Raw genomic sequence first — 23,798 nt, forward strand, 5'->3', positions numbered from 1 at the left:
TGCATTTGTATAGTGATTATTTTCACCTTATTCCTTGAAGTTATGCCTTTCTTGATACAGTCCAAGATCACAACAGCTTTTTTAACTCTGAAATAACGACCAGTAAAATCCAAAGATTTCTTTCACTCTTCTAATCACACTAGAATGGATGAGCAATACCTGGGAGGAAAAATTTTCCTTACTAAACATTGGGAGATACAAATAAAAAAAAGAGATTGGGCTCTCAAGGGATTTGCATTTCCTCAGTCAATGCATTGAGAATTTATGCCTAGGAAAGAGTAAAGCCATAATAATGAATAGAGCCACAAGGCAATGAAAATATGAGGAGCATTGGGAGTATCAATTTGATTACTGTAAGGAACCAATGCACAGCTGACATGGCAAGAGCGACAGTGGAGTAACTGGGATTGACTGGCTAGATATAGTGAAGTCTTATACATCAATTTGTTCCCACACATGAGCTGTGGATTTCACTGGTTGGGTGCACAAACAAGGCCAAATCAAGTCAATACGCATTTATTTAGTACTTATTATATAAGACTCTTTCCTAAAAGGTGGGGATACAAATAAAAGCAAAGAGACTCTCAAGTAACTCATAGTCTAACTATTTAAGGGCAAACAATATACAAGTTAGAATGGAGATAATCATAGAGGATGGACATTAACATTAAAGGGAATTAGGAAAAAGCTTCTTGTAGAAGATGGGGTTTTAGCTAGGATCTGAAAGAATCCAGGGAAGCCAACAAAGGGGAAATTCCAGGCATGAGGGACAGCCAGAAAAACTTTCCAGAGTCAGGAAATACAGTGTACTATAAGCACTGTGACTCTGTATCACAGAGTATGGTATAAAAATACTGGAAAGGTAGGAAAAGACCAGGTCATGAAGGACTTTAAAAGGCAGAAATGCCATGGCAGTTAGATGATATGGAGGGATGACTGGAAGTGAGGAATGGGGCTAGATTTAATTATCTTTCAACGGACAGTTTGACTCATCCCATACTTAAGAAACTAGGGGTTTTGGAAGGATTCTAAGTCTAAAAGTAATACTCAATATTTATTCCTATTGACCTGTATGTGCCAAAATGTTTGTAGCAGCCCTGTTTGTAGTTGCTAGAAGCTGGAAAATGAATGGATGCCCATCAATTGGAGAATGGCTGGGTAAATTGTGGTATATGAATGTTATGGAATATTATTGTTCTGTAAGGAATGACCAGCAGGATGAATACAGAGAGGACTGGAGAGACCTACATGAACTGATGCTAAGTGAGATGAGCAGAACCAGGAGATCATTATACACTTCGACAACGATATGGTATGAGGATGTATTCTGATGGAAGTGGATTTCTATGACAGAGACCCAACTGAGTTTCAATGGATAAATGATGGACAGAAACAGCTACATCCAAAGAAGGAACACTGGGAAATGGAATGTGAACTATTTGCATTTTTGATTTTCTTCCCTAGTTATTTTTACCTTCTGAATCCAATTCTCCCTGTGCAACAGGAGAACTGTTTGGTTCTGCAAATATGTATTGTATCTAGGATATACTGCAACATATTTAACATATATAGGACTGCTTGCCATCTTGGGGGGGGGGGGGTGGAGGGAGGGAGGGGAAAAAACGAAACATAAGCGAGTACAAGGGATAATGTAAAAAAATTACCCTGGCATGGATTCTGTCAATACAAAGTTATTATTAAATAAAATAAAATTAAAAAAAAAGTTTATAGGGAAATATTTGTAAAATAAAATAAAAAATATAATATTTCTATTAAATTTCATCTTAATCATATTTAACACAGAGCTCTAGTCTCTGTGGTCTTGTCATCCAGTGTGTCAGCTATCCTTCTCCCTGTTACCTTTATATTATGTATAAATTTGGCAAGCATATCACCTGTCACAAATTGTTAGGCAACACAAATCCTGAGGGCAACTGACTGCCCTAGGATCCTTCTAAGAGAGGATATTATGTAACAATCTTGATTACATATAGCATCTTTCACTTTTTTAATTATATGAATTTACAAATTAACAATAAAGGACATATAAAGAACACTATCTGCATCTGGAGAAATGATAAATAGAAATACATTTAGAGTGATTTTACATATATATATATAGGTATACATATATATATACCTATTTGTTTCTAATAGTAGCCATTTCTAGGGTGGGGGAGAGAAGAGGAAATACAAATTTACATAGCTTTGTTGTATATTTGGAAAAATAGCAGATTGTATATGGTAGATTTGTAACTTCATGTGCAATTTCCTAATTCCTCCAGTTGTTAAGTCATCTTTCCTTCCTGGAATTATACATTCATTTTAAAATCTTAATCTCACCAAAATTTGGAACTGTACTCATAAGACTATAAAACTATATAACCTTTGTTCCAGCAGTGTCACTACTAGGTCTATATCCCAAAGAGAACAGAAAAGAGGGGAAAGGACCCACATATGCAAAAATGTTTATAGCAACTCTTTTTGTGGTGGCAAGGAATTGTAAATTGAATGAATGACCATCAATTGGGAAATAACTGAATAAATTATGGTATAGGAATGTAATGGAATAGTATTAGTTCATTTAGAAACGATGAATTTACATGAACTGATGTTAAGTGAACAGAACCAGGAAACATTACACACATTAACAGCAAGATTATGTGATGATCAGCTGTGATAGATTTAATTCTTTTCAGCAATTGGATGATCCAAAACAATTCCAATAGATTTGAGATGGAAGATGTCATTCACATTCAGAGGGAGAACTATGGAGATTAAATGTGGATCAAAGCATACTATCTTCATTTTTTGTTTGTTTGCTTTTTCTTTCTCATTGTTTTCCCCTCTTGATCTGATTTTTCTTTCACAATATGACAAATATGGAAATATGTTTAAAATGATTATATATATATGTGTGTGTGTGTATATTAGATGACTTGCTGTCTTTGGGAGAGGGAAAATAAGAGGGGGTGGGAGAAAAATATTGGAACTTATAAAAAATGAATGTTGAAAACTTTACATGTAACTAGAAAAAAATAAAATATTCAGAAGATTAATATCACTTATGACATATAAATTATTTATATATACCTTGCCTTCCTACTGTGCTGTAAATTTTTGAATTCAGGAACTGTGATTTTTTAAAATTTATATCCCATTTCATGCCCTAGAAATAGTATGTACTTAACAAGTATTTGTGGAATTGAATTGCTGAAGGAATCCACGTAAAAAAGATTTTCAGAATTATAAAGCAATTTTGAATGAGGGTTAAGTGGAAAAGGAATGGTATAATTTAAAGAGGCTATAGAGAAAAGTACTGAATACTGAAAATGATGACAATTAGCAAATATATTGCATGTTCTGGAGCATTATGGTTCAGTGATGTGAAGATTGGATGGCTAATCATTATTCCATAATTTTCATACTATATTCCCTTAAAGAACATTTAAGTGACTTAGACTGATTTCCTTTTTCTGGCTCCAAGAACATCAAACAGACTTTTAACCTTTAACGTGATTTCCATTATATGTCAATACTTGGAAAAAAAGATGTCCCCCTCTTTTCATGTTAGGATAGAAAAATTCTAATCTCTTTCAAGCTCTTCCTTTTCCCCCCATTAGAAGTTAATAAACTAGCACTCTGATCTATTAAATTACCTACTACATAAGGTTGTTATAAACAATAAAGTGCTATGAAAATATAAGCTGCTATTTAGTAGCAATATCCTTAGTAGATTTTGTGAATAATAATTGCACAATGATCAATCATCTAATATAGTTTGATTAGTATAAATCAATTTACTTAGATTCAAACAATCATGATGCACTGACAAAAGCCCAAAGTTAAATGACCAAAACCCAGATAAGAGAACCAAGAACATTTGGCAATGTTCGAATGGCAAATACAGGTGCATATTTCCCCTTCTCCCACAACAGTATGCATTCACATATTGAAAAATGTCACAGTTAAACAGTTATATAAAAAGTTACACAGTAACATCTAAATTATTTTCTTCACATTCTTTTAGACACACAAGAAATAACCATCTGTCCCAGCTTCACCAGAACAATGCATGACTCTATTCTCTAAGAATAGGTGATGAGACTGAGGTGTGGAGTGGCTGAATTTCTTGTTCGAGTATGATGAATGACAGCTGCATCGGCGTCTCTGATGAAATAGGTATTACTTCTTTGACCTAGCCCAGTGAGAAGGATACTCAATATAGATATAGGCTAAGATCAGGACTAGGGATGAGATAGACTGATTTGGGTAGATAAAATAATATAAAAGAAATAAAGGTTTGGAGTAGAGCTAAGGGAACAATCAGAGTTTCGTTTTCTGGATTGCCAGGTCTCTCGTGTTTCCCTCGATGTGAGAAGGTTCTGTGTCTTCCAGATTATAATCTTCTGGTTTTATAGGAATATAGTAGTAGCCCATTATGGAAAAGATAATACAAACAATAAGCAGGAGACCAGAAAACAAGATAAATTCGGCCCACTGTGAAGAGAAAGACAGAAAGAAAAAAATTTTTAAAGACTTTAGAAAACATGTCAGGACTCACTGGGAAATTGTGTATATAGGTGTCACATTGTCATACAAAAAGTCTTGCAGAACAGGGATTTCTTATGAAGACATTACAGGGAATATAAAAATGGAGGGAATGGTTATTATAATGGACAAATAGTAAATCCAGCTTTTCTGAGGATTAGTCAAGCTAAACAGATTGACCTTGCAGCATGGGAGTTGCTAGCTAAATATTAGAAATATCTTTGTTTCCTTCTATAATATGTGGTACTGGGACTGTGGAAGGATATGAAATCGACCTTTTCTGGATATCTTGATGTCGGAACCCAGAGTTTGGTTCCCAGTTCAATAACTCTGGACAAATAACCTCTCTTTAAGACTGTTTCCTCATGTGTAATACTTATATTTGCTGTGTCACTGAATTATAGTGAGGAAAGTGCTTTGTAAATTGTAAACTATTCTATAGTTCACTCTGTTAAAGGTCTGTGGTTGCTGATGTAGATATCAATGTAGATCACAACCTATTTTAATAACTTATCAGAGCCTTTTAGAGTTATTGCTGATAACTTCATAGTTTGGTAGAATAAACCAGAGTTTATGCTCTTCTGGCATAGTCTTCTCATCATTCTAGAATCACCTATATTCTTTGATGAGATAGCAGAATAGGACATTTAAGGGAGAGTACTACAAGAAAAATTTATACACTCTTGCCATAATTTTTTTATTAGTGAGAAGTGATCTCTAGGAGATTCTGACTTCACTGAATCTATCAGTATAACTCACTCAAGGATCTCAAAGGACCAGAACTATAACTAGATGTGCATGGGAGAAAGGAAATAAGTTGTTCTCAGTAGGTTTCCATCACAGTGTAAACTCTGACCAGGCCCCATTCTTTCCATATCCCTCAATTCAAATCCAACAGTTTTTCTGCCACACCATGTTTTCCTAAAGACATTCTGAAAAAGTTCTTTTTAACTCTCATTTTAATTCTGTACTGATCCAACCATCTTCAAATGATCATAATTCAATGCCTCAAAGATCTGTGATTTCTTTTGTCTTGAGTATTTTGTTTACTATTGTGATTCGCACAAATGAAAGGAGCTCTTATCAAGCTTTCAACATTGTAGATAGATTAAACGCATTCCTGAAGCCACAAAAATTCACCACCTAATGATGATTTGCATATCTGAACTTATTAAGTTGGTGCTTGGACAGCAGATGTGGAGGCCATTTCTGGGCTTGTTTTAAAAACTTTCCCAGATCAGGAGGACCTGACAAGAGTTTATAAAAGTTTATACTGTTGATATAATCCTTGAGAATTCAGGATTCCCTCCATACCATGATGAGATCTCAGAGTAGGACTTTAGTGGATGTTATGAGGAAAAACTCTCATCTCTCTACCTAACTTCCATATAGCTTCCTTGCCCCTACAGCCCCTACAGCTCCTACTCAATTCTTGTCCTCCTTGGCAGAAAAATTACGCAATTCTGAGGCATTCTGTGGTCATTAGCTCATATCATTAAAAAAAACAAACTAGTTTCTCATCTACATCCACAGGAGTCATTGTTCACTTCCAAAGACATATCCCCAAATGTTCACTTTTCAGACAGCAGCCATGCAGCTACCTTGTTTTGTACCACAAGTGCCTGGGGGAATGCATGTGACTAGGTGTCATAATAGGACCCATACCTGCACCAAAGCACTGGTCTGTGCCACAATAAGTACGATGACGTTCCCCATACCCACTGTCATGAGCCAGGCTGCTTGTAACACTGACTTCATGCTGGAGGGTGCCTAAAGAGAGTACAAAAAACAGAGTTTCTCTAAGCCTCCTCAATTTCCCCCAGAAAGTTTCCCTCCCCTACTCCACTTCCCACTCAATAAAGATTTAAGTGTCTACCTTATGTAAGATACCATGTTAAGTTGTGAATATATAAAGACAAAATTCAAATTATCCTTGTCTTTGAAGAACTTTTTATTCTCCTAGGATATAAATCTTTAAAATAAAATAGTACCCACTAAACTTAGCTATCATGTGAGCTTGAGTACTACACCTTCGCCTGAGTATATGAGTTGCTTGGTTCTGTGGTTATGAAGGTCGCTTGGAGCCAAGCTGCCATTCTACCATTGTCATAGGTTAGGAATCTAAAGGCCTAAGAGGAAGAAGGCCCTTGGCCTATGTCCTCTATCCTGTTAGGGAAACTCAAGAATTCAAATTACTAGTTCCCTGAATTATGCTCAAAGATTACTACAGATGGTGATGGCAGTCACGAAATTAAAAGATACTTGCTCATTAGAATGAAAGCAAATCTGAACAGCATATTAAAAAGCAGAGATATCACCTTAGGGACAAAGGTCTATATTGTCAAGGCTATGGGTTTTCTAATAGTAACATATGGCTATGTGAGTTGGACTACAGGGAAAGCCGAGTGCCACAGAACTGACACTTTTGAATTGTGGTGCTACAGCAGACTTTTGAGAGACCTTTGGACAGCAAGAATGTTACATCAGTCAATTCTCAAAAGGAATCAATTCATGCTATTTACTGGAAAGTCAAATACTGAATCTGAAGCTTAAATATGTTGACCACATATTGAGAAGACAAGATACTAGGAAAGATTGAAGGCAAAAGGAAAGTGGGACAGCAAAGAATGAGATGGATAGACAGTATCACAGAAACAAGGAATGTGAACTTGGACAGACTTCAATAAGTGGTAGAGGACAGAAGGGTCTGGTGTGCTATGGTCCATGGAGTCACAAAAAGTCAGACATGACTGAGTGACTGAACAAGAATCATGCTCTTCCTACCTCTGAAAAGCCTTACCTGAGACAGCTTTGAAAGCTGGTCAATCAGTCAATAAACATTTGTTAAATGCCTGTTGGGCATTGTGCTAAGCCCTGGGAATACAAAGAAAGGCAAAAGGTAGTCCCTACTCTCAAGAAACTCACAATGTGTTCTAGGAGACTACATGAAAACATACAAACAATAAATAATTTAAAAGGAAATAATCAACAGAGGGAAGGCACTAGAATAAAGAAGGATTGGGAAACGCCTCCTTTAGAAGGTGAAATTTTAGCTGAGACTTAAAAGAAGCTCTCTGGAAGCTGACTAATTACTATAAACTTGAAAAGAAAAATAAGCTGTATATCATAAATAAAATCTGCAGTTTCATGTATAATTTAATTTTTTTATTATGTATATTGAAATTTTCATATGATTTGGTATTTCTTAATTCAACATAAAAAGAAAATATATAAAAAAAAAATGTTACCTGAGCATAGGAGAACTCAAGCCCTGTGATAGAAAACATAATCTCGCCCGCAGTAACTAGCATGTATTGTGGCACCTGCCATGCAATGGACAATTGATTGGCTGGAATATCTTCAGTTTTCCACGCTCGGAGACCTTGATCAGAACTCTAAGCAGGAAAGAAGGGAGATTTACCAGCAGTACCAGAAAAACTGTTCTGAGATGCAAGTATCTTTTCAACCAATCATAATAACAGTATTCTCTTGGTTATTACTCTTTTCAAATTAATATTTTCAAGATGATCATTAATTTCTATTCTTTGTCATCTAATAGGTCAGAAACAATAAGGATTGAAATTTATATTAGAAATCAAGGATACACCTTTCCTCATATATACTTAATTTGCTCGGCTCTCCACGATAAGAGCTCTGAAGGGTCCAAAACTAAATTGATCTTTTTGCAGTGTTAAGACAGCTGCTTAATTTCTTATACTTCAAAAGAAGCGTTTCAGTGATTTCGTTTCCAGGATTTCAGGGAATCAAGTGAAGTAAGTCCTTTAGCTCAAGTCATACTTAGGGAAGCAGCAACCTAATCAAACATCCTAGATAGTGATATTATTTCTAGGGGCCATGTTGAGACTAGAGCAAATTATCTTATTTGAGTATGAAGAACGGACGTAAATTCTGATTTCTAGTCTTCACACTATTTAGAAGTATAAAATGCCATAACTCTTTAAAATCCCATACATAGAAAAAGGTCCACAAAATGAAGAGATCTCAGTGGGCCTTCTATGGGTAGGAAATGAGTCTCTTGCCCAATGAATAACATCTCATCTTTCCTCATTTACTTACATCTACTTCCAAGCAGGCTCCTTGGATGAAAGAAAGTGAAGATAGGGGGAAAGAAATGAAAAAGGGGTTAAAAAAAAGGAAGAAATGAGAAGGGAAAGAACTACCTACATTAATAATGACAACTGTGTATGCTGCACCAAAATCAAGTAGCCCCAGGTCCAAGGAGAAGTCCTTGTCTTGTGTCCTACACTGCACATTATGGTATCTGGAAAAAGAACGAAAGAGCGATCTTAAACCCAAAACTACACTGTGCCTCAAAAGGATATTTCCTATTCTAAGCAAACTAGACTTCAAAAGGTCAGAAATCTGTCTCAAAATTATTTAAATAATAATACAATAAAAGCAAAAAGTAAGGGATTTAAGTGCTTTTTTAATGTGAAAAGAATAACATTTCAGCACCTTGATCTAAAATGTTTCTTAAATAATAGCTTTTTATTTTCAAAATACATGCAAAAATTTTCTCTTTCCTATTTGATTACTGCAGATATGCCTCAATCTTTTACCCTTGTACATTACAAACTTTTGAGAACATCTTCTTAAAGTAATTTCCAAAAAGATAAATTTCTGGGGCAGCTAGATGGCGCATTCAATAGAGTACCAGCCCTGAAATCAGGAGGATCTGACTTCAAATCCTTAACCCGTCCTAGCCGTGTGACCCTGGGGAAGTCACTTAATCCCAATTGTCTCAGCAAAAGAAAAAGAAAAAGTTAAAGCTCTTACTTTCCCCTTTCCACGGTTTTGTAAACAGAGATGCCATAGTCTTTGCCAACAATGAGGAAGGCATTTCTGCTTAAGGTGATGTTAACATCTTTATCCAAGGTGTTAATAAACCTGTGAGTCAGAAAAAAGTTGTTAGAACAGAAATAGACAAACCTCTGAAAAGAATTCCCTACTGTATAAATTCTTAACCTAGGGTCCATGAGCTTGTTATTTTGTTTTTAAATGTTCTGATAAATGCATTTTCCACAGAATTGATGTTCCTTATAATTCTATCCATTTTATATTAATTTTAAAACATGCTTCTGAGTAAGAGTAAACAGGCTTTAGACTGCCAAAGAGTTCATGATACAAAAAAAGGTTAGGAATTCCTGACCTAATTCTCTTTTTCAGAGCACAGAGCAAGAGGGAAATAATAAATATAAGCAGGAGACAAAAGGACTCAGGACTGTGAAGAACCTGGGTCATGCCCTAATCCCATCAAAATTAACTTGCCTTTCTGCTATGCTTTGTTGACCTGATCATTCTAGGCAATCCACAATGAATCTCTAATCAACACAAGCAAGATCTCTCAATCTACAGGTCACAGATCAAACCTACATCATGATCCAGTGGAGAAAGAGAACCCCAGGAATGCCCAGTGATTTGTGATTTATACCTCACAGCTGCCATTCCACTGACTGTTGAGGTTACTGTGTTCTTTATCTGTAATATAGAGAAATCAAAATGAATTAGAAAATCATCACAGCATATAAAAAGGCAATTCTCTTTTTTTGTTTTTAAATAACTTTTTATTGATAGAACCCATGCCAGGGTAATTTTTTTTACAGCATTATCCCTTGCACTCACTTCTTCCCCCAGATGGCAAGCAGTCCTTTACATGTTGAATAGGCTACAGTATATCCTAGATACAATATGTGTGCAGAACCGAACAATTCTCTTGTTGCACAGGGAGAATTGGATTTAGAAGGTATAAATAAGCCAGGAAAAAAACAAAAATGCAAGCAGTTTATAGTCATTTCCCAGTGTTCTTTCTTTGGGTGTAGCTGCTTCTGTCCATCCTTGATCAATTGAAACTGAATTAACTCTCTTTATCGAAGAGATCCACTTCCATCAGAATACATCCTCATACAGTATCGTTGTTGAGGTATATAATGATCTCCTGGTTCTGCTCATTTCACTTAGCATCAGTTCATGTAAGTCTCGCCAGTCCTCTCTGTATTCATGCTGCTGGTCATTCCTTACAGAACAATAATATTCCATAACGTTCATATACCACAATTTACTCAACCATTCTCCAATTGATGGACATCCATTCATTTTCCAGCTTCTAGCCACTACAAATAGGGCTGTAAAAAGGCAATTCTCAAAGGAAGAAAAAAATCTTCCAAACCATGGATAAATGAAATTTAAAATCATGTGGTCCCACATCATACCTGTATTATATCAACAAAGATGACCAAAAAAAGAAAAATGATAACTATTGGAAGGATTGCAGGAAAATAGGGTGATTAATTTTTTTCCCTGAAGTCAATTGTGGTTAAGTGACTTGCCTAGGGTCACATAGCTAGGAAGTGTCTGAAGTCACATTTGAACTCGGGTCCTCCTGACTTTAGGGCTGGTGCTCTATCCACTGCATGCTTAGACTTAATCTTCAAAGATATCAAAGAAAAAAGAAAAAGATTTCTGTGTACAAAAGCATTCATATCACAACTTTTGTTGTATCAAGAATTATAAACAAAAGAACTGTCCATCCAGTGGGGAATGGCTAAATAAATTATGTGAATAAATTACATATGAATGTAATAGATGAAGCAAGATACTTTCTTCCTAATAGTCATAAATAAACTTGATGGAAGGAATGAAACATACATTGTCCAATGAGTAAAGCATTGCATTTTTTTTTATTTGACAGGAGAGTAGAATGGAAGTTCAAAAGTAAACACAGATAAGCAGGTTAATTTAAAAATAACATGTTGAATACATTACATACTCTTTAAGAAAGGCAAGCTGTATGTCATAGAAACTTGCATTTTCACAGATAATCCTTTTCTGTATTCTACTTTGTATGTGGAAATATATGATATAGCTTTTCCTCTCTTTTGTGGGGAGGGGAAGGAGTATAGAGGGCCCACAACAAAGGGCATGGGTCATTAAATTCTGAGCAAAAACAAGTCTTATTAATCCTTTAGACTTAGCCATCAATGAATTATTTATACTAGAGGAGCAGGGACTTGCTTGATAACAATCACAAAGACCATTCTGCCCAGATAATGAGCCCATCACTTCACTGGGTATACCAAAGAGGTTCACCATTAAGGACTATCCCAACACTCACCAGGAGACTGGAAACTCCCCTTTGATCTGCATGAGTGACCAAGCTGTATTTGTTCTTCTCTTCCAGGATATGTTCATTGGTGACAGACGTGTTGTGAAAGTGTAGCTGGAAGTAAAAACTCTGTCTCTCTGTGTTCAGGAGCATTTTGGAATGGTCTATTTGCTACAGAAAGACATTAAAAAAAATATGCAGGATAAAAAAAATCTTCACTGCAAAGTTGAACATGATAGTTTTGAACTTACACAATTTTGGTCAAATCACATAACTTTTCTGGGTCTCATTTTCCTTATTTGTACATGAGGATGTTAGAAGTGGAATCCAGCGATCACCAGGTGATGTCTAAGGTCTCTTTTAATCTAAATCTATGATTCTAGGCAGTTACCAAATAGTCTCTTTGCTACTTTCATGAGCATCACAATTCCATAAGGAGTGAGGGCAATGGAGACTCAGAAATGCTTACTATCATTATAGATATGAGTGAAGATATAATACAGATAGCAATCTTTATTGTCAAACTGGTGAATAGATCAAGAGTTCTTCACCTTTTTTGTATCATGGAGTTCTTTGGAAGTCTGGTAAAAACCTATGGATCTTTTACTTCTCAAAATAATGTTTTTTTAACACAAAAAATACATAGGATTGTAACGAAATCAATTGTATTGAAATAGCTCTCCATTATATCCACAGACCCACGATTAAGAGCTCTATTTTTGGAAGTGATTAGGAGATAGGCTGAGATCTTTGGCTAGGTCACTCTAAATAACCATGCTGATAATTGGGGATACCATGCAAGTGTGATCCCAAATCATCCTGGTTCCATCTCCCCCCTCACCTGGAAGGGCTTGATGGTGTCTGAAAACAGAGAGTTGTTCTGATAACCCATCAATCCCACTTTCACTTCATCATCTGCCAGATTCAGTATTTTCAGGTACATCTCTTTGCTTCCTGGCTTGTGTGGGCTCATTTCCTAAGAACAATAAACACCATATGAGAATCATAAACATCAGGGGCAGCTAAATGGTATGTGGCTAGAAGACTGGCCCTGAAATCAGGAGGACCCGAGTTCAAATCTAATATACCAGCAGATATGTGATCCTGGGCAAGTCACTTAATCCCAATTCAGTTCTTTAACTCTTGATATTCATTTGTTTAATATATCATATGTGTTTCTAGCATTGGTTTCATAAACATTTCTAGTTTAATAAGAATGATTAGATTTGGATTGGGCAGGCAGCATTCTGAAGTGGTTAAAAGATCTGGAATCAAGTCTCATGCCTAGTAAGGTTACAATTACTAGCTCTCGCACTTTGGGAAAACCATCTAGCATCTTTGAGCCTCAGTTTTCCTTTGTAAAATGGAGATAAGTGCCAATTCATATACTGTCAAAACTTTTTAAGTTTGTTCCAAAAGTTTTACTTCAATTTTAAGCCATTAAAGCTTTTGTGGGGGCCGAAAATTTAATTTATAAAGTAAATTATTCTGATGCCTCCTGATATAGGTAGGCAATCTTTGGTTCTCAAAGTAATGACAAGTTCTGATAGATCCCATTATGCTGGAGAGCCTTTGACTATGATCCCAATGAAAAACTAATGTATTTGTCATTCAAGGAGCAACTTATTATTACTAGAAATTTGGTTACCAGGTGGTGAAACTTAAACCATATAAATTCCTAAAAATCAACTACTAAAATGCAAATAATCTGTATTAGTAAAAGATTCTTCTACACTACACTAATAAAACCATGGATAAAATTTGCTATTATTATAAATAACATTGTAGAGAAAAATGTTGAAAGAACTGATACAATGATAAATGAAGGTTTTCGTTTTTCTTTTTTTTATTCATTAAAAAATTTTTTTATTAATGGATCCTCTAAGTAAACAGAATGAATATTCAGTGAGGCATTTTCAATTTACATTAGAGCTCATGTATTTGAATCTTGGGTTTGTACTCACATTTATCTTGATCTCAACAGCAGCTGCAACTGCAAATGATAGGGATGCCAGGATCATACCAATTGCTATTTTCCTAATAGATCTGGGTAAGGGAAGGAACAAGATTCATGTGACAAAGGACTATTTGAAGATGTCCCTACTAAGCAGAAAATGAGCAGATGCTATGAAATGTGTTTTGCAACAAGAGAAACATTTATCTATGTGTAGACTTGGATTGAACTAGTCTAACAAAGGCAAAAAGATTGATTACTCTCTCCATCCAGGGATTATCTGATTCACCTTTACAATGAGGAATGGGTCTCATCACATTCAAATTATGTCACCAAATACTCTAAACTTCTTAGAAGAGGGAATGAAAGAAAATAAGGTATTTATTAAATACCTACTATGTGCCAAGCATTATGCTAAATTCTTTACAAAATTTCATATAAACACAATACAAAAGAAGCTGGTCCTTAACTCTCACTATATTCTCAGTAAAAAAAAAGGCAAGAGATTTCATAATCATAAAGCCTGAATTAAAAGCACAGCTATATATGGAACTGGAAAAAAGAAAATTATACAGATCAGTTTTAATTTTGTAGGAATTTACAAAATGATCTTGAAATTAACAAATAAGAGACAGCAGAAAAACTAAGGTAAACTAACTTCAATGTATCACTAGACAAATACTACCAACATCACTATCTCAGAACTCAATAGAGAACTTGTGTCCAAGGGGAACAGATGCAGCAATAACTTACGTTAAGTTGATTCCACATTTCTTGACCAGAGGATAGATACCCAGGTCAAACATAGGGATGAAGATAAGCACCAGAAGGGGATTCAGCACCTGTAATGCCGTGTAAGGAAGATTGGTTACTAACATCACAAAAGAGACAATAAGTTTTAAGGAATATTCTAGCTGGTAAGACCAATAGCATTCCCAGGTTGCTCTAGGACATTCTGTGAAGAGTCCTTTTTCAGTTTAGACCTGGCACCCCATTTCCCACGAATTTCCAAAGATTTGCATTTTCAGTCATCATTATATTGTCATAATCAGCCCATAAGCATTTGTTAAGTAATTGACATACGGCAGATATTAACCTACTTGTTAGTATTATTTTTAAAAAAGAAAAAAAAAAGTAGTCCCTGCCTTTATAGTAATAGAGGAAATAGCATAATTAATTAACTACATTAAGGATTTTTCATAGTTCAGGTGGGAGGTGATGACGCTCTGAGTGGCAAGGAAGTATTGTAAAGGAGGAAATAATCAATACAATTGAGTATGTGGACTAAGACAGGTAAGTCAAGGATGCCACTGAGGCTGGGTGACTTGAAGGACAGTATTACCATAGGCAGTTACAGCAAAGTTGAGAAAAGTTTGGAGGGAAAGCTGAGGTTTGAAATATCCAGCCTGAAATGTCCAAGAGATAGCAGATGTGTGAAGTGGAGTTCAGGAGAGAGACTGAATATACAGATTTGGGATTCATCTGAATAGAAAATAATTCAAACCCTGGGAGTTGATGGAATCATGAAGGGAGAGAGCATCTCCTTCCTCCCCTTCTCCCCCCCCCCAAAAAAAAAAGACACGTTCAGAACAGTGCATGACATGGCTGAAGAAACAGCAGTGACTGAGAGTTAGTTTATTGCCTAACAGGAGAGCTAGCTAAGTGAATGTCATGAAAATCTAGATTTCAAAAAAAGTAAGGAAAAGCAGATTTCTTTACACATCCCTCCACTGCCTTGAGTATTTAAACCTTCATAGTTTACCTCCCAAATTCTTCACATCCAATTCCTGAATCCCCTCATCTATAAGTTCTTGGTAATATCCCTTGTTTTCTAACCACCTAGTCTCTCTCAAACTTTCATTTAGTTTGTCTGATTTTAAAAGGGCCAATTACATTGTGAAGGGCAGGAAACCTCTTCCTCTTTTCAAGCTACCTCTACGTAGAGCAAGTATAAAAACGACTGCTTATGGATTTTCACAAATACCTCAACTGTATAGTCTTAAGAAAATGAAACTGAAAAGGAATATATCCGGTAAGAAGTAGAACTAAAGGATATAACTACATAAAACATATTTTGCATATGAAATATCTATAAAATGATATTACATCTGCTTTGAAAAGACTTAAGTCAACCCCCTGTGCTTTATCCAGAATCTGAATATTCATTTTACTGGCACTTGGGAGGTAGTTTGGAAAGGTGGGTCAAAAAGAAGACATTTTTCCCACAGCCCCAAGACCTCCTTGTCTCAAAGAAGAAAGCAGGAACGTCATTAACAGCTGAACTGGGAAGGAGTGCAAGAAAAGTACAAGGAGGCATGGCTATGGGGAGGGATCCCACCTGTATCTGGTCAGGCTGGAACACAAAAAATCCCTGAAACATGAAAAGGAAAAACATGAATAAATCTCTGAAATGTGAAAAGTTGGTTTGTAACCACCTGTGGTTAGCATATACTTAAGATGTAAAAGAAAATAAATATTCGTCATGTATAAAATTGAGGGAGGGAACAATAATACTTTACACCATCTATCTCACAGGCTTTTCTGAAAAAAAGATTATTAGTATAGTAGCACTATCTATTTGTAAGACTAGTAGTCTTACAGAAGTCAGGATCTGATTCATATTGTTCAGATATGTCCAACTCTTGGTGACCCCATGGACAATAGCAACTGTCCATGGGCTTTTCTTGGCAAGGATACTGAAGTAGTTTGCCATTTTTTCTCTTCTATGGTTTAAGGCAAAAAAAGGTTAAATGACTAATCCAGGAGCATATAGCTAGTAAGTATCCAAGCTGTTTTGAACAGAGATCTTCCTGACTTAGTATTTTATAACACTGAGTCATCACCTAGCTATTCATCTAATGGATGGGTTACATTAAAATAATGATACATAGCAGGAAGAATACACAAAAGGCAGTGTGAAGTAGTAGACAGCTTGGAATCAAATCCAGCATGACACATATTAGCTGTGTGACCTTGGCAAGTTACTTAAGATTGTTCCACAGGTTGAAGTGATATTACAGATTATCTACATTTTACAAATGAGAATTACCCTTCATAAGATCAACTTTCACACTGTCAAGTTAGTCATAAGACATCTTATAAGTTAGTTCTAAGACTAGTTAAAAGACTAACTTGCCAATTTTCTTCAGTAGATGGAGATTCAAAAGCATGCCTCATATCAAATCTAAATCAGAGTCTGGTCCAAAAATATAGGAAAATAAATGCAAATAGACAGTCTATCATTTGGCAAAGAAATCAGTTCCTTTGATACAGAGCAAGAAAATAATTTACATGATAAAATCATTTCTACTCACCATATTACCATTCATTCTAGTTGCTTGCAAAGTCCACCGAGAGCCCTAGAGAACAGAAAGGGTTTCATGAGATATTTTAAAGGAAAGAAATGGAAGGAACAAACTTAGGAAGGGCACAACCCGAAATTCTAATTAAGAAACCTTTTTCTACCTGTTGATCCATAAGAGCCCAGAACATTGGTAGTGGAATATAAAGGAACAGCACACGAGTCAATGTCTTCACTTCCGAGATGAGCTGTTTCTGTAGAAAGAAAAAGATGTAACTTCCTTAGTTTGCAAAAAATCTACTAATACTTGAATAACTCATCAGAACAAAAAGTGCAGAAAGCAGTAAGAAAACAATTTAGTTCAGAGGTGCCTGCCGGGGTAGGGAGGGGAGGGGGGGTCCTCAAACCAGCAGTATGGATTTAGATTGAAGATCATAAAGACAAGTTTCTGATGAATAAGTGAGTGAATAAATGAGGCTATGGAATCTTTCCCAGGTCAGGTAGTCCCTAAGTCTTCTCCAAAACAGAGTTGTCTTCTGTTTTTGTCTCAATTTGTTTATATCAGGAATTAGGTTCAGTGATGTGAGGAAATTGGAAGCATAGAAAATTATGTCAGTTGAAGAAGTCCACACTACCAAGTACAAGTAGGAAATGGCCTCTGGAGCCAAGAGCAAAGGAAAAGTTATCAGTCTGTCACTCGCCAGCACATGGTCCTTACCACTTAGTAGACAATTCATCTCTATAACACCAACTCACCGGGTACTTTTCCTCTGCCCAGTCCAACCAATGCTCTCTTTTTGAAATTTCACTGGAACGGTTCTTTAGACGATTTAAAATAGCAAACTAGGGAAGAGCCAAGAGAAGATCAGAAAAAGAAGAAAAGGGGGGACCAATCTTCTCCCAAGCAAAACCACTTTCATCTATTTCACTTCTGAATTTTTGAGATAAATCAATTAACATTAATAACAGAATTTCAGAATCCTTAATAGCTGAGTTTTTGTGCTCTTTGGAAAGTAGTCTTTGTCTAATTAGGATTTTAACAAAATGATGTCATTTTGAAGATGGCTAAGCACAACTAGAACGACAATCTAAGCTTGGAAAAGTAGGCTATAATAGAACAGACCCACAAAGTCATACACACAAATGTGTATAGCTCCCTAAATTAAATGTTTCCTGAATTTCTCTATGGCTTAAAATAGAAGATTAAAGATTCACTGACTTACCCAGATACATTTGATGACTTTAACCACTATGTTTCCTTCAGGGGGAGGTTTTCTGTACATCGTACTTCCAAGAGCAAACACAACTGTAAGTGATTGTGGATAGGAAAATTAAAGCAAACCTCTTACAGAAGGTGCTGGGGTTTTTTAGGGGGATGGAGGGGGGGAGGGACAAACATTTTTTCAATGGCATTTTATTTTTCCAAATACATATAAAGGAAATTTTCAACATTCATTTCTGCAAAACTTTGTGTTCCAAATTTTTCTCCTTTCTTCTACTTCCTCCCTTCCCAAAATATCAAGCATTCTGATATAGGTTAAACCCGTGCAATCGAAAGGCATTAGCTTTTGAATCGCAGATTTTGGGTTAAACATTACTGAATACAAACATTAAGATGCAGACGAGCCTCATTTGTAAGGTGTAAGGAAAGAGATGTTATGTTTTTATCATCTAATATGTGTGTCTGAGATTTTGCTGGATCCTGTAGGATGAAGACCACAGGGTTTGTACATGGTGGATGTTTATTAAATACCTTTCAATTTGCTATTCCAATAGGGAACAGAAGACCAAACATATTAATAAGGATTAACAAAACATTACTTAATATTGTTAAGATATCAGGAGACAGTTTTCCAGAGCCAAGGCCCAGTAAGCATGCTGTTCCCCAAGTTTGACATAACAATTCTTTGCACTCATCTCCAGATGATCTCAAGCTTTGCCTAAAAATCACATAATTATTATATTGCTCTGATCAGCACTCTGAGCTCAAACACTGGACAAACTCAGATAAATGCTGGTCATGAAGCCTTGCTACAAATCAACATTGTTGTCACATTGTTACTGTTAACTTTTATTGCCAGGGTTACACATGCCAATGTGTAACCATTGGTATAAGTATCAAGGTTTAACCACACTAAAGCAAGTCCCCGGGACTAGGGGCAGGCCCTCGAACATATGTCTAATTTCTCTCTTTCTTGCAAGCTATTTCCCGCATTTGAAATTAAATTTCTCCTTGATTCCTGATCTCTAGTCACTAGCCTATTCTGTTCAGCTCCAGCCTGCCACAGGTTAGAAACCAGTGTGGTCTATTTGACATTAACTGGTGTTAGAAGTGAGACTGGCATGGAACTGGGATATTGCATTCCTCAGTACCAGTGAGAACGGACCAGAAAAGATTGCTTTGTGGTCATTTACATACTAGAGTACAGGCCAAAAGATTAGTAAACATAGCTCTCTCTAGATCACGTCACCTCAGAAGAATCAAAAACTTACAGATTATCTCTAAAAACAGCTATACAAAAAAACCTGATGTTGAAATGTGGCCCGTCCATACTAGAAGTGGATTGCCACTTTAACAGTTAAAATTCATGAAGAAGGCTGGAAAAAATGAACAAACAGCAGAAAAAAGATACTGAATATAGAAAGTTACTATGATGACTGGGAAGAGTAAAACACAAACTCAAAAGAGACAACAACAATCAAAACTGCGCCATCAAAAGTCTCAAAGAAAAATATGAATTGGTCTCAAGTCATGGAAGAAGTAAAAAGGATTTTAGAAATCAAATGAAGTAGAGGAAAAATCAAAAAGAAATTGAGTGATACAAGAAAATCATTTAAAAAGCGTAAACAACTTCATAAAGGAGGCATAAAAACATTGAGGAAAATAACACTAAAAACAGAATAGGCCAAATGATAAATGAGGCACAAAAATTCAATGAAGAAAAGAATTATCTTAAAAAGCAGAACTGGTCAAATGGGGAAAGAAGTGGAAAAGTTTGAAGACAAAAATAAATCCTTAAAAATTAGAATTGGCAATTAAAAAGCTAATGACTCCCTTAGATATCAAAAAATAGAAGAAAATGTTTTAATGCCTCTTTGGAAAAACAACTGACCTGAAAAATAGATCCAGGAGAGATCATTTAAGGATTATTAGACTACCTGAAGCCATGATTTAAAAAAAAAAAAAAAGAGCCTACATATCATCTTTCAAGAAATTTATCAAGGAAAACTGACTTGGTATTCTAGAACCAGAGGATAAAATCAAATTCTAAAGAATATACTGATCACCTCTTTAAAAAGATCGCAAGATGAAAACTTCCAGGAATATTATAACCAAATTCCAGACCTCCTGGGTCAAGGAGAAAATACAGAAAGTGAATTTGGAACTATGCTATCAATCTGTGCAGTGTCTCTACTGGCCTGTATCTCAAAGATATTATAAAAAAAGGGAAAGGGATTCCCATGTGCAAAAATGTTTGTAGCAGCCCTTTTTGTAGTGGCAAGGAACTGGAAACTGAGTGGATGCCTATCAGTTGGGGAATGGCTGAATAAGTTATGGTATATGAATGTTATGGAATATTATTGTTCTAAAAGAATGATCAGTATACTCAACAATGATACTGTTTGAGGATGTATTCTGATGGAAGTGGACCTCTTCGATAAAGAGATTTAATTGATCAAAGATAGACAGAAGCAGCTACACCCAGAGAAAGAACACTGGGAAATGAATATAAACTGCTTGCATTTTCGTTTTTCTTCCCGGGTTATTTATACCTTCTGAATTCAATTCTCCCTGTGCAACAAGAAAACTGTTCGGTTCTGCACACATATATTGTATCTAGGATATACTGCAACCCATTCAACATGTAAAGGACTGCTTGCCATCTGGGGGAAGGGGTGGAGGGAGGGAGGGGAAAAATGGGAACAGAAGTGAATGCAAGGGATAATGCTGTAAAAAATTACCCCTGGCATGCATTTTATCAATAAAAAGTTATTTAAAAAAAAAATGATCAGTATAATGATGTCACAAAGACCTGGAGACACTTATAGGAACTGATGCTAAGTGAAATGAGTAGAACCAAGAGAACATTGTACACAAGATTATATAATGATCAATTCTGATTAATGTGGCTCTTTTCAACAATGAGGTGATACTAATAGACTTGTGATGGAGAGAGCCATCTGCATCCAAAAACATAATTATGGGGACTAAATGTGGATTTTCACCTTTTGTTTTGTTGTTTGCTTCCTCCCCCCCCCCCCAGCCTTTTTTTGATCGGATTTTTTTGGGGCAGTATGATAAATGTGAAAATGTGTATAAGATTGGATATGTTTAACCTATTGAATTATTTCCTGTCTAGGGAAGAGGGTGGGAAGGAAAGGAGGGGAAGAAAAGAAAGGGAGAAAAATTTGCAATACAAAGTTTTTTAAGAGTAAATATTGAAAACTAGATAGTTTTAAATGCATATATTTTGAAAATAAAAAGATATTATTTAAAAAAAAAATTTACTGCAAGTGGCCAGAAAGGAACAATTAAAATATCATAGAGCCATAGTCAGGATAAAACAAGACTTAGCAGTTTCTACATTAGAGAATCCTATACAGTATCAATGTGAAACTTTCTATAAAGCTTTCCAACTCCTTGATTCTGTGGGGATTCAAAACAGGAACCTTCTATTTTTTCCCCTGGTCACTGTCATTTTCTTTCTGACCAAGTCCTTTATGAAATTTCATACTATGCTTTTTGTTCAAACACCAATAGCTTTGGTGTAGCCCCTGGCTGTCTTTTAGCTCCTCTACTGTAATGTTTTTTCCATTTACGTTCTATTGACTTCAACATCATTTCTCTCCTTTTTCTATTGTTTTTCTCCACTCTATGCCAATTCCCATTTTTCCAGAGCCCAGCAATGACTTTTCCATTATCTCTTAAATAAGAACCAAATTATTCATTTTCTGTTTCAAACATCCTCCTCCCACATTTACATATATGTGAACTCATTTCTCTCTATTTTTCTATCCCACCCATTCTCTACATTCTTCAAGATTTCTCTGTTCTTTGCTTACTAATGATACTCTCAACAGTACCTTATATCTAAAACAAACCTTCCCCAGCTGACAATGGGGGAAGATGATGAGGGTTCACTGGTAATTAACTGACAATAGGAAATAATTTAAGTTTCATAAACAGATGGATTTTACTGAAAGGGAGATTGGAATAGAATGGGATTTAAAAAAAAAAAAAAAGGAATAGAATGGGATAGTAGCAGCCACTACAATAGAGGGAAAAGGACTTGGGGTAGACATCTTAAGAGAAGAGAACAGCACTTAATAAGTGCTCACTATGCTGAATGCTTTACACATACACACACTATCTCATTTGATTCTCACAATAACCCTTGGGAGGTGGGTGCTATTATGATCTCCATTTTCACATAAGGAAATAAAAGCAGACAAAGGTGAAGTTGCCCAAGTACAAACAGCTATTAAGTATCTAGGGCTATTTTTAAACTCAGGTATTCCCTAACTCTAGGCCCAGTACTCCATCTATTATGCCATGTACCTTCACTGCAGGTGACATGATTGGGCAGTGAATCTGGATCAGATAGTAGGTGTTTAATAAAAACTTGCTGACTTGACTAATCAAAGAACAGCTGAGGAAACATTTGAGAAAGTGTGTTCTGGTGGTAGTAGGAAAGAAAAGGGATAGAGAGGGATAAAAGAGGCAACAATGGCTCCCTAGAATGATGAAGAAGTTAACCTCATACAAAGGAACTATTAGAATTTCTCCCTTCTCTGAACAATTAAAACTAAGAAAAATGCTGCATTCCTGGGCTACTATTTCTCTGTCAAGTTCTTATTGTTTGGGGCTGGATTTGTTCCAAGAATGTCATACTGGGCCTCAGGAAAGAAAAGTATTTTAAGGTCAATGATTAAAAACAAAAACACACAGAGCTGCCCGGGGATGAAGTAACCCAAGTAACCAACCCAACCCCCTCTTCTAGGGCTTGGTCCTGGGAGAGGAATTTGGATGAATGAAGAATCACACCTCGTTTCAATTGCATTAAACTTAGCCTCACCTGCACGTTGACAAATAGAATATGGATTTTCTAGCTCCAGTCACTTAAAGAACTCAATTTGTATTATTAGGGCAAGGCACAGGAGCAGCCAGCTAAGAGTACATACATTCACTTCAGAGTGTGCTTTTGGGTATCCTAAGAAATCAAAGTACCCTACAATTGCTCATAGAGCTGGGTTTAATTTAAGTGAACTAGGTTTAGGGAAGGGAGGGATTCTTTTCTCACTTCCTCAGTCTACTTACCAAGAGCTACCACCATTAGGATTCCTGGAACCCCAAAGGCTAATGCATAACAATCTCCTCCAAAGCACCGTATATCACCTGGAGAAAGGACAAAATAAAGGCAGGTCATCCTAGGTCTCAGCTTTTCTACAAATCAATTTCATACAGTCTTCTCCAACATCACCCTCCTTTCCACAACCATTTACCAGAACAAAGAACTCTAACCTCTTAGCATAGGTGTGATAAAGGTGGAGATCAAACCCCCTGCATTGACGGACAGATAGAAAACTGAGAAGAATCTGCTCCTTTCTTTTACCTAGGACAAAAAAAGAAAGAAAGAAAGAAAAAGAAAGAGGAAAAAAAAAAAAAAACACAGGATAAATCTCACCATCATTATCATCAAGCATAGAAGCACAGATCCTTACAGTCCATATCTTCCTGACTTGCCAAATTCAGAACTACTATAAACAATGATAGTGATAGTATCTCAAAAGTCTTAGAGCAGCTTAAAGCTATTAGAAATTAAGCCTATCAATCCCAATAAACTTTGAATGGAAAATGTCATCTGTAT

The 23,798-nt window shown here is 35.9% G+C and overlaps 1 protein-coding gene across 1 annotated transcript in view; it reads right to left on the minus strand.

Moving 5' to 3' along the window:
- Window positions 1-880: 880 nt before the first annotated feature.
- The window catches only part of SLC15A2 (solute carrier family 15 member 2), a 48,821-nt gene continuing 25,903 nt past the window's right edge, over window positions 881-23,798 (minus strand). Inside the window, exons 6-22 of the mRNA XM_051985366.1 lie at window positions 23,453-23,543; window positions 23,249-23,326; window positions 18,153-18,235; window positions 17,686-17,772; window positions 17,094-17,183; window positions 16,943-16,987; window positions 15,967-15,999; window positions 14,382-14,470; window positions 13,639-13,720; window positions 12,516-12,650; window positions 11,684-11,845; window positions 10,004-10,050; window positions 9,349-9,459; window positions 8,737-8,833; window positions 7,800-7,946; window positions 6,217-6,321; window positions 881-4,500 (exon numbers count right to left, since the gene is read on the minus strand). Of these exons, the coding sequence (XP_051841326.1) occupies window positions 4,327-4,500; window positions 6,217-6,321; window positions 7,800-7,946; window positions 8,737-8,833; window positions 9,349-9,459; window positions 10,004-10,050; window positions 11,684-11,845; window positions 12,516-12,650; window positions 13,639-13,720; window positions 14,382-14,470; window positions 15,967-15,999; window positions 16,943-16,987; window positions 17,094-17,183; window positions 17,686-17,772; window positions 18,153-18,235; window positions 23,249-23,326; window positions 23,453-23,543 (1,656 nt within the window). The 3' untranslated portion in view covers window positions 881-4,326. The remainder of the gene's footprint in view (window positions 4,501-6,216; window positions 6,322-7,799; window positions 7,947-8,736; window positions 8,834-9,348; window positions 9,460-10,003; window positions 10,051-11,683; window positions 11,846-12,515; window positions 12,651-13,638; window positions 13,721-14,381; window positions 14,471-15,966; window positions 16,000-16,942; window positions 16,988-17,093; window positions 17,184-17,685; window positions 17,773-18,152; window positions 18,236-23,248; window positions 23,327-23,452; window positions 23,544-23,798) is intronic.

Source organism: Antechinus flavipes, chromosome 3 (assembly GCF_016432865.1).
Source record: "Antechinus flavipes isolate AdamAnt ecotype Samford, QLD, Australia chromosome 3, AdamAnt_v2, whole genome shotgun sequence".
Lineage (NCBI taxonomy): Eukaryota > Metazoa > Chordata > Mammalia > Dasyuromorphia > Dasyuridae > Antechinus > Antechinus flavipes.